We start from the raw sequence: 17,299 nt of genomic DNA, 5'->3' as shown, positions 1-17,299 counted from the left end.
TGTGTAGTTAGGTACATAGTCATTTATTTATGTGCCTAGAAATATTGAAACTGGGTTTGACAGATCAGATATGACTACAGCTATTTACACATTTATGGTTTTTCATACCAAATCATTTTCGTTAACGTTTTGCCAAGAGGGTATTGCCTATTTAAAAAATAATTTATTTTAAGTTTTCACTTTTTTCTATGTAGTCCATATTTTCTGCTTTTAAGCTGCCTAAACTTTTTTTGAAACCATTTTCTATCACAAGCACCAGTAGTAGTAAGTCTTAAAATTCTGTTTTTCTTTCTCGGCCATTGGCTTTTCTCAAATTTGGACCCTTCAAATTCCCAAGTGCATTTACACTGTGTGACTGAATAACTGCAAAGTGAGCCACCATTTAGGAGTAGAATTGGGTGCAACTTCAGTGTCTTGTTGCTGTTTTTCCATAGCTTTAAATTCTACTCATTGTGTTCAGGAGAACAAGCATTTTTCTTCCCTCCTTCGGGTCCATTCACCTTCCCACTTATTTGGCCACAGACCATGTACAGGCAGGCAAAACTCCACCAGTGTAATGCAGAGCCTGGGGTGCAATCTTTCTTCTGTGTGCTTGGTTGCAGAGTGCTTTCCTCAAGTGGATTCCCTGCCCAGAGGCTGCTGTGGGCCTGTGGTATGATGGTCAGTGCTCTTTTCTGGGAGCTGCCCTTTGTGTGACCATCAGTAAATAATTCCTCTATGGGTAGGTTTCCTCCTCACTAAAATGAGATGATTAAACTTCATATTCCAGGACTGTTCAGCTTCTATAACTTGAACCCTTTAAAATTTTGACATTCTTTAGAACCTCAATAGTTAGAAAGCAAGAAGAAAAGTAAGCACAATTAATGTAAATAATCTCCAGTTTAAAACCTCTTACCCCATTTGATGATTGTACAAGGCTTCAGTTTTCATTCCCTAAATACGTGACTTACGCTGCTTTATTTCTACAATTGAGTTGACTTGATTGGCTTCTATCAGTGTTATAGAGAACTAGTGGCCCGGTGCACAAAATTCGTGCACATTAAAAGGAAATTAATTAGAGGAAATATTTTAATACTAGAGGCCTGTTGCACGAAAAGATTCATGCAATAGGCCTTCCCTTCCCTGGCTGCTGGCACCGGTTTTCCTCTGGCACCTGGCACCCAGGCCTTCGCTCTGGCTGGAGCCCCCTCCGAGCCTTCGCTGCTCTGGCCGGAGCCGCCTTCAGTCTTCCCTCTGCCGCTTTGCACCTACGCATGCAAATTAACCACCATCTTTGTTGGTGGTTAATTTGCAAATCTCGCTGATTAGCCAATGGGAGGTGTAGTGAAGGTATGGTCAATTACCATGTTTGTCTATTATTAGATAGGATTGCTATTTGCCCTTTCTCTATAATAGAAGTGTGAGACATGAAAGGAAATGAGTAAAATGTATATGAAAATAATACATGATTTTATTAATAAGTAAATAACAAAATGATATAACAACAACAAACACATGATATAAAAACAACAAAAACATGATATGAAAACAGCAAAAACATGATATAAAAACAACATTGATGCAAACAATGACTGATAAAGTGATTAAACTTATTCTAATATCTCCCTGTATACCACATTAAGAATAAAAACACTTTCAGAGTGCTTGACTAATTTCCCCTGGGATGAAGTATTTACAACATCACATGCTTTTCGAACTCAAGAGTCTTAATGTAGTATCTGTTCCCCAGCCTTTTCACCATGTGGAAAAAGAATAGGATATGTCATTGCATCTAATGTAGGAAACAGGATACTGATTTGTTTCATTTTAGTGGCATTCAGATTATTGGAATCTGGTTTACAATGAATGAGCGAGTCCCTTTCAAAAGGAGGTTCTCCATCTTCGTTTCTCAATATGACAGCAATCTCAGTTACATGGGAGAATTATATGTACCTGGGTCACTGTTACAATCGTATTTAATTGCCATTGTTACTTCTGTGGGAGCAATACCTTTTGCTGATGCTTCAGATTGGGCTTCCTTTTCTACCTCCTGTAGCATCTTGTATGATTTTGTTAATTCATTTATTTCATGCATGAGGTTGTTGATGTTGATCATGAGTCTTTCTGAGCAGCCCTGGTTTTCAGGCATTGCTATAATCTTTTACTTGTCGCTTTGGCTGTATCCCAAATATATAGAGTTGAGCAAACTTCCGAGAAACACCATCCGAAGGATGTAAAGCTCCAGTACAGTGATAAACTTGTCTGTGTATTCTAAAACAGTATGGCCCATATCCTGATGGAGATGCAGTATTTGCACCCATGGAAGCAAAAGCAAAAGAACTATTTATGGAACAAATATTTTCCATGAAATTTTTACTGTCAGAATCTTCCTTTGTTATTAATCTTTTTAAATATGCCGGGTATTCTGGAAAATGTATATCATTTGGACAGACTTTACCCTTGCTACAAGATCGAGTAAATTTCCCATCGGATGGTTTTTCATCCGAGAAGTTTAGTGATAGGCACAATTCACATCTAACAGCCATTCCACCACAACTATGTTCGAGAATTGCATCCTCATGTACTCCATTTTTGCTGAGAAGGCAGTTCCTACCAGAATTGATAGTACTTGTTGATGACACTTGTTCTTTAGACATATTCTGTCGTCGCCACCACCTTCTTTCAACTGCAAAGGCACGTTGGTCTTTAGACATTTTCTGTAGATAAGGTTGGCTTCTTTCAGCTTCAGAGCTACGCTTTGCGTCAACTTATTTCAAGATCAGACACATGATGGTCTTCAGACATTTTCTGTCAATAACACTGGCATCTTTCGGCTGCAGAGCTATGTTGTATAAAAAGTTGCTCTTTAGACATAGTCCCACCTCCCTGCTGTCACGGTCTGAGATGCAGGTGAATGAGAGTCCTGCCTGTCAGGCCGCTGAGAGCTGTCAGACCAACAGCTGATTCTCGCTGATTCTGTGTGGGTGGAAATTCCCACAGGCTGGCCGCGGGCAGGGCGGGCAGAATGCTGACGTTGAATTGGTGACAAAGGCAGGCATCCCGCCTTGCCCTGGCTGCTCCGCACTTGCACGCACTGCTCACTGGCCCAGAGCATCTAAATACTCCAGTGTTCATTTCCTCTGAATGAGGCTAGAAACTGATCAGCATCCTCAACAGGGCCTTTCTTCCCTGTGGCTAATTTGGGCTTCCTCATACTGTGGTTTGGGGAAATTTGAACTACTTTCGTAGCTTTTAAGTGGCAGCATTCTAATCAGCCAGGCATCCTGCACCACCCTGGCCGCTCTGCACCTGTGCACGCTGCCCAGTGGCCTGGAGCATTTAAATACTCCCTTGTGCATTTCCTATGAATGAGGCTAGAACCTGATCAGCATCCTCAATAGGGCCTTTCTTCCCTGTGGCTAATTTGGGCTCCTCATACTGTGGTCTCAGGAAAGTTGAACTACTTTTGTAGCTTTTAAGAGGCAGCATTCCAAGTAGCCAGGTGTCCTGGCCCACCACGGCCACTCTGCTCCCGTGCGTGCTGCTCAGAGGCCCTCCATGGGCAGGGCGGGGCAGAACGCTGCCATCTTTGTTGCAGAGTAATGGTCAATTTGCATATTCTGTCTTTATTGGATAGGATGCTTATTTAATCAGGAATACTTTTGTCTTCTCAAGGCTGTTGTAAAAACAATCTAATGAACAGAAGGTAATTTATTGTAAACATGTGGCATGTAAAATTTAATACCATTTGTGCTAAATGAATACAAGAAAAATAGAAATGCTTAGTATTTTATTTATTTATTTATTTATTTATTTATTTATTTATTTTTATTGCTTAAAGTATTACAAAGGGTATTACATATGTGTCCATTTTATCCCCCCGCCCTAGACAGTCCCCTAGCCTCCCCTTAGTATTTTAAATAATTAAAATCAAATACATGTAACCAGGAAGCACCAACAAAAATTGAATAAACAATTATTATTAGTATTTACTGATACAGTAGTCCCCCCTTATCTACAGGGCATACATTTCAAGATCTCCCAGTGGATACCTGAAACCACTGGCAGTACCAAACCCTATATGTGCTGTGTTTTTCCCCATACATACATAACTATGGTTAAGTTTAATGTAAAAATCTGGCACAATAAAATTAACTAAGAATAGGATAATTATTTAAGAATATCTACACTAATAAAAGAGAAAGATGCAAACTGTCACTCCACCATTTTGCCACTCCACTACACCCACAAGCCATGCCCACCAGCCAATCAGGAGCGAGTATGCAAATTACCCCAACTAAGATGGCGGCGACCATGGAGCTGGAGTGAGCAGGAGGCTTGGGTTGCCCCGGCGATGGAGGAAGCAAAGCTTCCTGCCTGCCCTGGCCGGCCCTCAGCTCCGCTCAAGGCTGCAAAGTTTCAATTATAGAAGATAAATAAATCCCAGATACCTGCTTCCAGCCAGCCGTTGCCTCCGCTCAAGGCTACAAAGTTTCAATTATAGAAGATAAATACATCCCAGATAAAAAAGGAGAGGCTGGGAGCTTGGGTTGCCGGGGGGCATGGCCAGCCGGAAAACATCCATCAGCCCCTCACCCAGGCTTGCCAGGCACCCCAGCAGGATCCCCCCACCCTGAAGGGGCTGTGGGCAGCCTGAAAACGGCCCTCAGCCTCTCACCCAGGCTGGCGACACCCCCATGGGGTGAGGGTCCCCTCTGGGGGGCTCGGCAAGCCTGCAAATATCCATCAGTCCTTCACCCAGGCTGGCCAGGCACCCCAGTGGGGACCCTCAACCTGAGGGGGGTGTGGCCAGCCTGAAAACAGCCATCACCCCCTCACTCAGGCTGGCCAGGCACCCCAGTAGGGTCCCCCCCCGCCCCCCACCCTGAAGGGACTCTGGCCAGCCTGCAAGCAGCCATCAGCCCCTCACCCTGGCTGGCCAGGCACCCCAGCGGGACCCTCACCCTGATCTGGGATACCCTTCAGGACAAATCAGCCAGCCCCCACCTGTGCACCAGGCCTCTATCCTATATAATAAAAGGGTAATATGCAAATTGATGCTAATAGCAGAACCACTGGGAATGAGTGGTCACTATCCCACACACTGACCACCAGGGTGCAGATGGCTCAATGCAGGAGCTGCCCTCTGGTGGTCAGTGCGCTCCTACAGGGGGAGCTCTGCTCAGCCACAAGCCAGGCTGATGGCTGCCAGCACAGCGGTGGTGGTGGGAGCCTCTCCCGCCTCCTCAGCATCACTAAGGATGTCTGACTGCGGCTTAGGCCTGCTCCCCGCTGGCAACTGGACATCCCCCGAGGGCTCCTGGGCTGCCAGAGGGATGTCTGACTGCCAGTTTAGGCCCAATCCCCTGGGGAGCGGGCCTAAGCCAGCAGGTGGACATCCCCCAAGGGTTCCCAGATTGTGAGAGGGCACAGGCTGGGCTGAGGGACGCCCCCCGAGTGCACACATTTTTGGGCATCGGGCCTCTAGTACTGTTAAGTTATATGAATGTAGTCTATCTTTCTCTTAAAATATCTGGTACTGTATTCACCCTTCTTGTGATGATATGATATGATACAGTGCCTAAATAATGAGATGATGTGAAGTATTCAACACTGCACATAATTTAAAACTTAGGAATTGTTTCTCAAATTTTCCATTCACTATTTCAGACTGCCATTGACTACAGGTGGCTGAAACTGTGGAAATTGAATCCATGGATAAGGGGGGACTGCTGTATTCAATTATGAAAAGAGAAAACTCAAGTATTGCTTTTCATGCCTCTGGTAGATAACTTGCAAATTTATAACTGCATATTCTAGAACTGTTTGCAATAGTAAAATACTATATGATAAAACTTATGTGGAATGTTATTCCTTAAAAAGAGTATCATGTGATTAAAACAATGTGATTGAAACATAATGGAAAATGAACTGGAATTAGATGTACCAGGGGGAATTATGATTTTAATAAAAAATTTAATAAACAGAATATTTTAAAAGATTTTTAAAATATAATTTGGGGGCTATTTTTAAAACTTTGAAAATAGAAAAAAAATAAAGAGAAAATGTAATTAAAAAAGACTTGTCAGTTCATGGCTCTCAGCAACATAGAAAGCTTTGTCATTTTTGACTTCATTCTAACATAAAGCCCTTATAAACATGTGGCTTATGCTCTGTTAGTGATCAGAACCAATTTTGAACAGTATTAATTTTCTCTCAGAAAAATGCAGCCTTACACAATACCTCTAGGAACTAAGATTAAATACAGACCTCTAATGGCAAAAAAGCTAGATCACAATTATAGATGGCTCTAATAATCTGACTTTATGATTCAGAGTTTTATCTTATCCCTGCATAAATCTAGGTTTTTTTTCAGTGTATTTTGTACTAGTTTTAGAAGAGGAGCTCCATCAATGGGTTGGATGAATCTTAAAATGTGCTGTGTTTGTGGGTTCCTGAGTTGTGGTTAGACACTCTGATTCTTGTCCCCATTTCTCTGTCACTGCTGGAAGTGAGGGAAGGTCATAGGAAGGTAATTATCAGTCACTAGAGGCCCATTGCAGGAAGATTCCCGCAAGAATAGGGCTTCCTCGGGCCTATTCCTGCAAGAATAGGGCTCCTTGTGGCCAGAGGGGAGCAGAGAAGGGAGCAAAGCCCACCTCGGCAGGCTACGCTCCCTTCTCTGCTGCCTCAGCTCCCTCCCTTCTCCGCCGCCTCGCTCCCTTCTAGGCCAGCAGTTCTCAACCTGTGGGTCGTGACCCCTTTTGGGGTTGAACTACCCTTTCACAGGGGTCGCCTAAGACCATTGGAAAACACATATATAATTACATATTGTTTTTGTGATTAATCACTATGCTTTAATTATGTTCAATTTGTAACAATGAAATTGGGGGTCACCACAACATGAGGAACTGTATTAAAGGGTCGCAGCATTAGGAAGGTTGAGAACCACTGTAGCCTGTCTTCAGTCTTCGTTCCTGGCCTGCATATGCAAATTAACCGCCATCTTTGTTGGGTTAATTTGCATACTCATCCTGATTGGCTGGTGGGCATAGCGGAGTGACACCAATTTGCATGTTTCTCTTTAATAGTCTAGAAGATTTTTTTCCCACAACCCCTCTTAAAGGTTCAGTGTCCCCAGGTCATAGATGAAAGAAGTAAACCCCAATGAGATTCAGTGGTTGGGACATGACGGGGCAGGGAGATGTAGGACTTTGGTGTCTAGATTCTAAACCTGAGTTCCCTGAGGGACCCTACACTCTCCTGGCTAGTATTTCACAGAAATACTGTCAGCATGGGTAGCTGAAATAGGATTTTGTGAAAAACTTTATTCCCATTAAATGTCCTCCTTTATTCTTACTTCGTTTTAATGCATCCTCTTATTGCTGCCAACATTTAGAACCTGCTTTATCAGTGACCTTTGTGTAAACATTTTCACTGGTTTCCCACTGATTTGAAGTACTCCATTATCTGGCTGTAATTTTTTCAACATTGTTTTTCATTATTTCTCCATATAAAAGGTTTTGTCCAAATAATTTTATTTGGATAATAGTCTGATTACCTGGTTTTATATCAATAAAAGCATATTTCTACCTTTAAAAAAAAAAAAATCCTGTCGTTTTCTCTCTTAGAAAACTGCTTCTTATTCCTTTGTCCATGTTCTATCTTTTCCTAACCATTCTTTTACTATATATGGTAGCAGAGGAGAAAGGGGTAAAATTACCCACATAATTTAATTGCATTATTGTTATACTACACATTAAACTCAGCAAGAGTCTAATTTGTCATTTTTATAAAAAGTCAGAATTGATTAAAATTGTTTCTGTCTCTAATTTGGAGGTTGAAGTGGTCAAGATTGCTAGGCAAAAGTTTTTTTTTAATGTGACACCTAATATACAATATTTCATAATTAGCAGAAAGAATATTAGAGTTTAAGTCTAGTAATCTTTATTCTTTTATTGGACGTGTTGCTTAAATTTACTTTAACTTAAGCATTATTTTTTGCATCATTAGTATGATGATGATAGTAGTAGGAGTATGCTTATTACGATAATTATTCAAGAAAGTGCAATAGAAAGTGTTCAGTGCACTGCCTAGTAGATGCTTAGTAAATGTTGGTTAAAATTAAAGCTTACTAGTTTCTTTGACTTTTTTCTTTAAGTAGACTAAAAAAATGTCTCAGAAAGGGAAAGGACACAGGAATTGAGAAATAAACTGATGAAAATAATTGGAATCTGCTCTTTATGTGATAAAGATAAAATAAAAAAAATATTTTTTTTTTTCTCAAAAGTAGAAGATGGCCATTTGGTCAGGCAAAGGAAACAAAGTCCACTAACATAAGTTTTATTAGCCTTCATCTGAAACTTTTAACCAATATGACAAGTCAAGGAAAAGGTATAAGTACTCGGAATAAGGAGACAAATGTGTCATTATTTGCTGGTACCTGGGAAACCTCTAACTGTGACTGGGATTAGTAACATAACTGATAACATGTATCTCCATCCTGATTTCTCTTCTTCAGTCTCTACATCCAGCTGCCTCTTGTACCTGACCATGTGGATGTGTGAGAACTTCTCAACTGAACGTGGTTAAAATTGGACTTGTTCAAACCTGTTGCTCATTTGTTTCTGAAATAAACAAACAGCAACAGCATCTGCCTGGTTGCTTAAGCAACCTGAGTGCCCCCTTCTTTCTCCTTTATTTTGCAGGTTCATATACACTGAGTGGCCAGATTATTTTAACCACCTGACGTTTGTAGGCAAATTAGCTATAATTTTGTGCTGAAGTTGCTAGAGGGCCAGACCATTATAAACGTCTGAATAGCACAACACACCTAAGTATCAAGTTCATCCTTTCATGTTGATGGAGTATCCCAATAGAGATGGCCTCTTCCAATAAGACAATGCGCCATGCCCCAGTACTCGTATTGTGCAGGAGTGGTTTCAAGAACACGAGGGAGACTTTACCTTGCTTAGGTGGCCCCCACAATCACCAGATCTCAATCCAATTGAGCATTTGTGGGATGAAGTTAAAAGAGCCATCAGGCAGCTGGTTCCACAACCATCAAATCTCACAGAACTGGACAGTGCTATTCATCAGGCATGGTGTCAGATTCCGCGCATCACCTTTCAACATCTCGTGGAGTCAGTGTCAAGAAGAATCGTCGCAGTATTGAAAGCAAAAGGTGGCCCAACGAAGTACTGATGGGGTGTCATAATAATCTGGCCGGTCATAATAATCTGGCCACTGAGTGTATATCTACACACAAACAGCTATATATACATACATACATACATACATACATACATACATACACACATACATTTATCTAATATTTATGGACTACTTGCTATGTTCCAGGCCTTATTCTTGGTGCTTAGAATACAATAGCGAACAAAGTTTCTACTTTTCTACTTTTATTTATTTATTTATAAATATTTTTTAATTGATTTCAGAGGAGAAGGGAGAGGGAGACAGAAACAGAAATATCAATGATGAGAGAGAATCATAGATCAGCTGCCTCCTGCACACTCCACATGGGCACCGAGCACGAAACCTGGGCATGTGCCCCAACTGAGAATCGAGCCATGACCTCCTGGTTCATAGGTCTATGTTCAACCACTGAGCCATGCAGGCTGGGCCAAAGTTTCTACTTTTAAAGGACTTGTTTTCTAATAGGGGAAGAGATACAATATCAAATTTACAATATGTGAGGAGTAAGTGCTTTGGAGGAGGGGAAAAAGGGTAAGAAGGACAGTGACAGGGAATACAGTTGTTTGGGGCCTGTTGGGGTTGCTGTTCTGAACAACCCAGTAAGGGAATCTTTTCCATTTAGGTTTAACAGGATTTTTCTGATGCATTGTGTGAAGAGACTAGAGTTGGTCAAGCCTGGATTTAGGAGATGAGTTAGAAAGCAGCTGTAGTCCAGGTGAGAAAGAATGGTGGCCACGTGCAGGGAGAAGTAGTAGCCACGGAGATGTGAAGAATGATTATTTTAGTGAATGTTTTGTAATTAGAATTGGCGGATTCACTGATGGGTTTGAAAATGATTTTCGGGGAAAGGAGGATGAATTCAACCTTATTGACTTGAGAAATTGCAACAACAGCGTTTTCTGAGATGAGGAAAACTGTTGGAATAATAGGTGTGGAGGAGTGTGTGTGTGTGTGTGTGTGTGTGTGTGTGTGTGTGTGTCTGCGGTTTTGGATTTGTCAAATTGAATGTGCCTACAAGACATCAAGGTAGAGATGTAGAGAGTAGGCAGTTGGATATTCAGGTCTGTAATTCAGGAGACAGATGTGGGCTGGATTTCATTTTTGGAACTCTTCCCTCCATTCCAGTTGCTGCTGCTCTAGGTGAGGGTGCCATTAACTGTCATTTGGATTAATGTTACTCCCTTCTGTCTTGCCCTCCACCATCACTTTTACCACTCTTTCAATTTACCTCAACAGCCTGAGTTTTTCTTTAAATGCAATTATTTTGCTGTCTCTCACATACTTATTTATACCTTAAATGGCTCCTCAGTGCTTGGAGGATAAAATCCAGACTTCTTAACCTTGTTTAAAAGGTCTTGCATGATCCGGTGCCTGATTAGTTTCTGGTTTCATTTCCATTCACTATTCTCTGCTCATTATTCTCACTTCTTCTTGTGCCCTTCATGTTCTTGCACCTTTTCTACATTCAAATACTATCCTTCCACTACTTGACCTTTCTCCTTCCATCCTCAAACCTTCTCACCTGGCTATCTCTTTTTCTCTTGCAAGCTTTTGATTAGATATAATTTATTTCATGAAGACTGTCCCTGACAAGTATGGGTTCAGGGGCTATTCTTTATTCTGTGGTTCTTACCAAAACATAGCAGATGTACCTATGTATTGTAATTGCCACTTAGTTTGTGTTCACCTCTGTTGGTTCTTAAATTCTGTGAGGCTAGGTATCTCTATTTTGTCTAGTGTTATTTCTGTATTTCCTAGCACAGACCCATTTAATTGGTGCTCATAAATAAACTAGGGGCCCAGTGCACGAATTCATGCACCTTGAAAGGAACTGTGGGCCACAAGGCTGTCGTGGGCATAGGGGCGGGTCTCCGTCCATCCTCTGTATCCCCGCCCAGCCCCTCCTGCCCCAGCCCTGGGTCCCCTGTCTGCCTGCAGCCCCGCTTCCACAGCCGCCATTCCCACGCACTGACAGCACCAGACCTGCTCGCATCCACTGATGGTGTGGAGTGATTAGGGCTGGCACCAGAAGCAGGTGCAAGCAGGGCCAATGCTGTCAGCAGGTGCGAGTGGCTGCTGATGCCCTGATCACCCACCAGGAGCAGGGGGAGGTGGAGAAGCCTTCAGGGACAATTGGGGCTGAAAGCTGCTGCTTGCACCTGCTGACGGTGCCGAGCGATTGGGACCAGTGCCAGGCACCGGCAGTGGGTGGGAGTGGCAGCTCTGGTGCCAGCTGCAGCTGCAAGCGGGGCCAGTGCTGGCAGTGGGTGTGAGCAGCAGCTCTGGTGCTGGCAGTGGGTGCGAGTGGGGCCAGTGCTGGCAGCGGGTGCGAGAGGCGGCTGCCAGCCCCGATAGCCCCTCAGGAGCAGGGGGTAGTGGAGAAGCTCTGAGGGGTGATCGAGTCTGGCAGCCGCCACTCACATCTGCTGATGGCACTGAATGATAGTGGTCGGTGCCAGGCGCCAGCAGCAGGTGCGAGCGCTGAGTGGGACTGCAGCGTGCGAGAGCAAAGAATTTTCAGTAACCACCAGAGGCTCACCCCAATGACAGTGTCTGGCTCCCTGCCTTGCTCTGGTGCCCCTGCTCACCTGCTCCACCATCCCACCATAGCTGATGACCGCCATATTCTGCGCTCTGCCACCTGATGCCCAGCCCACCATGTTCCGCGTGTGCCCTCTGGTGGTCATAGCAACCGGTTGTTCGGTTGTTCTGCTGTTTGGTCTATTTGCATATTAGCCTTTTATTATATAGGATATTTCTTTTTTAAATGAAAGAATAAGTAAAATAGCATATTCTAAGACATGTATGAAAAATTCAGCAAAATTTCTACATTCCAGTAATAGCTAGTTGCAAAGTATAGTGGGGAAAATTAGAATTAACCAACATCCAAATACTTAAAAGTATAATTTAGAAATATTTAAGACACTAAAAGTAACAATAAATATATAGGTTGTCTATGTTAAGTTGAAGTATAGACACATGTCATGTTCATGATTGATAAGTTTGAAAGTTGTGAACATATCAAATCTCCCCAATCTATTTACAAATGCCTTGCAATTAAAATACAATTCAAGTGGATTCTATTTTTGGAACTTTTGAATTACTCTAAAGTTCACATGGAAAAAGAAATGAGTTCGAAAAGAAGAAAATCTAGAAAGTGAAGAAAAATTTGAACAGCAAAGTAAGACATTAATTAACAGTGCTTAAGGCATAGTGATAGTAGCACAGGAGTAGGACATAGAAGCTCAGAAAAATAAGTACAGGATAAAAGTGTAATGTAAAATCAGTTGAGAAAGATTGGTGATTATTCATAAAATGATACAGAGATAGTTAATGAATATTTTGACAACTATGACATTTGATCCATATCTCACATATGTACCCAGACATGTAACTATAACAGTGATGGCGAACCTATGACATACCTGTCAGAGATGACACGCGAACTCATTTTTTTGGTTGATTTTTCTTTGTTAAATGGCATTTAAACATATAAAATAAATATGAAAAATATGTCTTTGTTTTACTATGGTTGCAGATATCAAAAAATTTCTATATGTGACACAGCACCAGAGTTAAGTTAGGGTTTTTCAAAATGCTGGCACGCTAAGCTCAAAAGGTTCGCCATCACTGAACTATAATATGCTTTTCTAATATAAAAATCATGTAATTATAATGTACCGTCATATATATATGAAAATGCTTTTTGCAGTTATTTTCTCCCAACATTAGTGATTTATTTGTACATACCTAATTAAAGACTTGACTGCATTGTTCTTTGATGGCTAGATCCCAATTTTGTATGCCTGACTTTGATTAGAAGCACTGTTCATGGTTATAAGAAAAAAGATGACAGGATCACTTTATTGGTTATAGCTGTTAACTTTGACTCTTAAATATTGTGCTGTATTGTAGGTCGTATATTGTTGTTTACCATGATGTATTCTATTATTATTATTATTATCATTATTATTATTATTTTACCAAGGAGAAAGCCTAAATGAATTTGTTCATTTTAAAACATAAACTAGGCTATCAAAATTTGACTATTTTTCAAATATTTGGAAAACAAATTGTAAACAGTCTACTATTCCAGTTTTGTTTGAGCTATATTTTAAACTAGAGGCCCAGTACATGAAATTCATGCACGCATAGGGTCCCTAGGCCTGGCCAGCAATCAAGGCAGATTGGGGCCTTCCTTCCTGCTCCTGGCAGGGCCTCCCTTCTCCAGCTGCTGGCTGGGGCATCCCTTCCTTGGCTGCTGGCCAGGGCCATCCTTTGTTCTGCGCTGCTCCATGATGGTCAGCGCACATCATAGTAAGTGATTGGTCTATCAGTCGAACTCCCATGGAGGCATTTTGCATATTAGGCATACACACACACACACACACACACACACACACACACACACACTAGTGGCCTGGTGCACGAAATTTGTGTACGAAGGGGGCGTTCCCTCAGCCCCGCCTGCACCCTCTCCAATCGAGGACCCCTTGGGGGGTGTCTGACTGCTGGTTTAGGCCCAATCCTGGCAGTGGGATATCCCTCTCACAATCTGAGACTGTGGCTCCTAACCACTCACCTGCCTGCCTGCCTGATTGCCTCTAACCTCTCTGCCTGCCTGCCTGCCTGCCTGATAGCCCCTAACTGCCTCTGCCTGCCTGATCACCCTTAACTACCCTCCCCTCTGGCCTGATCTCGCCCCCAACTGCTCTCCCTGCCAGCCTGATCTTGCCTCCCAACTGTCCTCCCCTGCTGGCCCAGTTGTCCCCAACTGCCCTCCCCTGCAGGCCTGATCTTGCTCCCAACAGCCCTCCCCTGCTGGCCTAATCTTGCCCCCAACTGCCCTCCCCTGTTGGCCTGATCACCCCTAACTGCCTCTGCCTGCCTGGTCACCCCTAATGGCTTCTATGCCAGTCAGCGTCAAAAGCGCCACCTCCTAGGCAGCCATTGGCTCCTCACAGTTCACCTTGATTTGGTTCTGATTGGTTGGTTTCTATGCCAGTCAGCATCTCTGGGCCTGATCAGAGAGGCAAGGCTGATCAGCAGCCCCCACGGAGGTCTGGAGATAAACAGAGGCATGGCTGCTGGTGTAGCTCGGAGAGAGAGAGGCAACAGCTGACCAACAGCTCCCATGGAGGCTGCGGATCAGACCCTGCCTCTCTCTCAGGGCCTCTCTCTGGGCCTGATCCACAGCCCTCTTGGCAGTCACCACGGCTACCCAGCACTGACTGCAGGACTGACTTCCTGTGTTTGGTCGAGCCTTGGGTCAGTTGTTATGGACCTGGGGTTTTTATATATTAGGTCTGGAGGTCCAGTACACGAATTTGTGCACAGGTGGGGTCCGGCCGGCCTGGCCCCAATTGGTGGATTAGGGCCAGGTCTGTTGAGAGGAGGAGATGTCGGGAGGTTGGCTGGCTGGCTGGCCATACCCTCGATTTGTGTGGGGAGGCTGATTGGGGTGGAGTTGGCTGTGGGAAGGGGATGTGGGCAGTGGGCTGGCTGGCCCCGGTCCTGAATGGGGCTGGGGGATGGGTTGTGGGAGGTTGACCGGCCATCCCCACCCATGATTGGTGTGGGGGGTCGATCGGGGGTGGAGCTGGCTGTGGGAGGGGCTGATCGGGGGTGGGGCTGGGTATGGGGAGGGGCTGTGGGCCAGCTGGCCCTACCCCCAAATGGGATGGGAGGGGCCAATTGGGGGCCAGTGGCCTTGGGGTGGGACCATGGGTGGTTGACCAGCCAACTCTGCCTGTGATGGGAGTGGCAGAGGCCAATCGGAGGCAGAACTGGCTGGGGGAAGTTGCTGTGGGCCGGTTAAGGTTGTGGGGTCCATGTGGGCAGGGCCAGCCTAGGGGAGGGGCCACAGGCAGTTAGCTGGCCGGCTCTGGGGCGGGGCCATCTGGGTGGAGGGGCTGCATGAGGTTGGCTGGCCAGCCCTGCACCCTATTGGGGTAGGGGGGCAATTAGGGGCGGGGCTGTCCATGGGGAGGGGCTGTGGGCTGATTCGGGTGGGGTGGGCCCATCAGGGCTGGGGGGAAGGGCTGCGGGAGGTTGGCCGGCTGGCTCCACCCTCTATTGGGCCGGGACTGTGCCTGACTTCTAACCGCTTGCCTGCCTGCCTGATCACCCCTAACCACTCGATTGCCTACCTGATCGCCCCTAACTACTTGCCTGCCTACCTGATCGCCCCTAACTGCCTCTGCCTAGGCCCCCGCAGCTTTGTCCGGAAGGATATCCAGAAGGTCTTTTGGCTGTCCGATCTAATTAGCATATTATGCTTTTATTATTATAGATAGACTAGAGACCGGTGCACCAAACTCATGCACTGGGTGGGGGTGTCCCTCAGCTGAGCTTGCACCCTGTCCAATCTGGGACCTCTCGGGGGGATGTTCCACACGTAACTGCTCCCCTGCCAGCCCGATTTCTCCCTCTTGCCCTCCCTTGCCAGCCTAGTTGCCCCAACTGCCCTCCCATGCTGGCCATCTTTGTGGCGGCCATCATGTGATGACATGGGGCGGCCATCTTGTGACCACATTGGGGCGTCTATCTTGTGACAACATAGGTATGGCCGTTTTTTGACCACATGGGAGTAGCCATCTTGTGATGACATGGGCGCGATCATCTTGTGACCACATGGGGGTGGCCATCTTGTGTGAGGGTGTGATGGTCAATTTGCACATTAACTCTTTATTATATCAGATAAACATGGTGTATCAAACATAAAATAGCTGTGTGCCTGTTTTGGTTTAGCACTTTTATAGCTAACTTCTTCACCTATCCTAGGTGTAAATCTAATTATATATTTTATAATTGTGTCTTGTATAGTTGTTCAAATGAGCTAACATTCAGTGGTATTGGTTTCCATAGTGTACATTAGCTTTATTTTTCTTTTTCCTGTTAGACCTTTAAATACTCTTCGTTTTTCTAGCGTAAGAGCCACGAGTGCCTATCAGAAATAGTTTAGGTCTTGGGATATCTATTAATTATTTTTATAACTATGTGATTTAAAAATGTCATCTTTTTTTAGATTATTTCATAATAGAAAATTCCCATCTTGCCCTTTAGCAGTTGAATGCCTTTCTGCCCCTAATGTGGATCTGTCCTTGATTTTGCAGAGAGAAGAGAAGAGGAGGATTTTGAAGAGAAGAAAGCTCTTAAAAAAAAAATTAAAGAACTTAAATTTCTTGATTCTAAAGTTGCCCAGAACCTTTGTAAGTAGAAGATTTTAATACAATTAAATTAGTAAAAGTACTAGAGGTGGTTCCTTTAAATTATTTCATTTACTTTGTAACTTATTTTTATGTTATTTTTAATAATTTGCATAATAAATTCAGAGATAACTTTAGGTAACTTATGCTTTAAATTCTTTAAAAGATTAATGCATATTATGAAAGAAAACTAAGAAAATTGTTTAGAATGAAAATACATCTCCCATAACTGAAAAAAATGTACCCTTTAAATTATCTTTTTTTAAAAAAGATGTTTTTATTGATTTCAGAGAGGACGGGAGAGGAGAGAGTGATAGAAACATTAATGATGAGAGAGAAACATTGATCGGCTGCCTCTTACATGCCCTCTACTGGAGATTGAGCCCACAACTCCCAGCATGTGCCCTTGTCAGGAATAGAACCCAGGGCCCTTCATCCACAGTCTGAGGCTCTATCCACTGAGCAAAACTGGCTAGGGCAAATTCTCTTTTTTAAGTATTTAAATAATTAAGGAAGTAAGTGAGGACAAATTTTGAACTAAATTTTGTGGTGGATTATTTCTTTTAAACATCTGAATATTATTTGTAGTACTTGATCACACACAAAGGAGGTTGGAATATTAATGTAAATAAGGAATGATGAGTAAAATGAATTTCATTATTCCATCTGAACAGTTCAAAGCCTTTCCTCAAAGGTATTGACTAGAAATATTTTAGATTTAATTACTGGTATAGGGAACTAAGTACTTAGTATTGAATTGTCTTCCTGACCAAATTACTGTTGGAGAAGAGGGCAAATAGTTTTGCTTCTATCTCATTTCTAACTGATGCTTTATATGCATCAAATATAATTCTGCTTGGAACTGAGATAATACCTGTATATAATATTTTCTGATGGTG

At 43.4% G+C, this 17,299-nt stretch overlaps 1 protein-coding gene across 2 annotated transcripts in view; it reads left to right on the top strand.

Annotated features, from left to right (window-relative positions):
* Window positions 1-17,299, top strand: part of DIAPH3 (diaphanous related formin 3) — a 565,715-nt gene that overhangs the window by 258,858 nt on the left and 289,558 nt on the right. For both annotated transcript variants that reach the window (XM_059684797.1, XM_059684796.1), the window contains one exon: window positions 16,308-16,403. In XM_059684797.1, the coding sequence (XP_059540780.1) occupies window positions 16,308-16,403 (96 nt within the window). The remainder of the gene's footprint in view (window positions 1-16,307; window positions 16,404-17,299) is intronic.

The sequence above is a fragment of the Myotis daubentonii genome, chromosome 2 (genome assembly GCF_963259705.1).
Source record: "Myotis daubentonii chromosome 2, mMyoDau2.1, whole genome shotgun sequence".
In the NCBI taxonomy this organism is placed as follows: Eukaryota; Metazoa; Chordata; class Mammalia; order Chiroptera; family Vespertilionidae; genus Myotis; species Myotis daubentonii.
The sequence above is the reverse complement of the archived record's forward strand: the minus strand, read 5'-3'. Positions and strand labels throughout refer to the sequence as shown.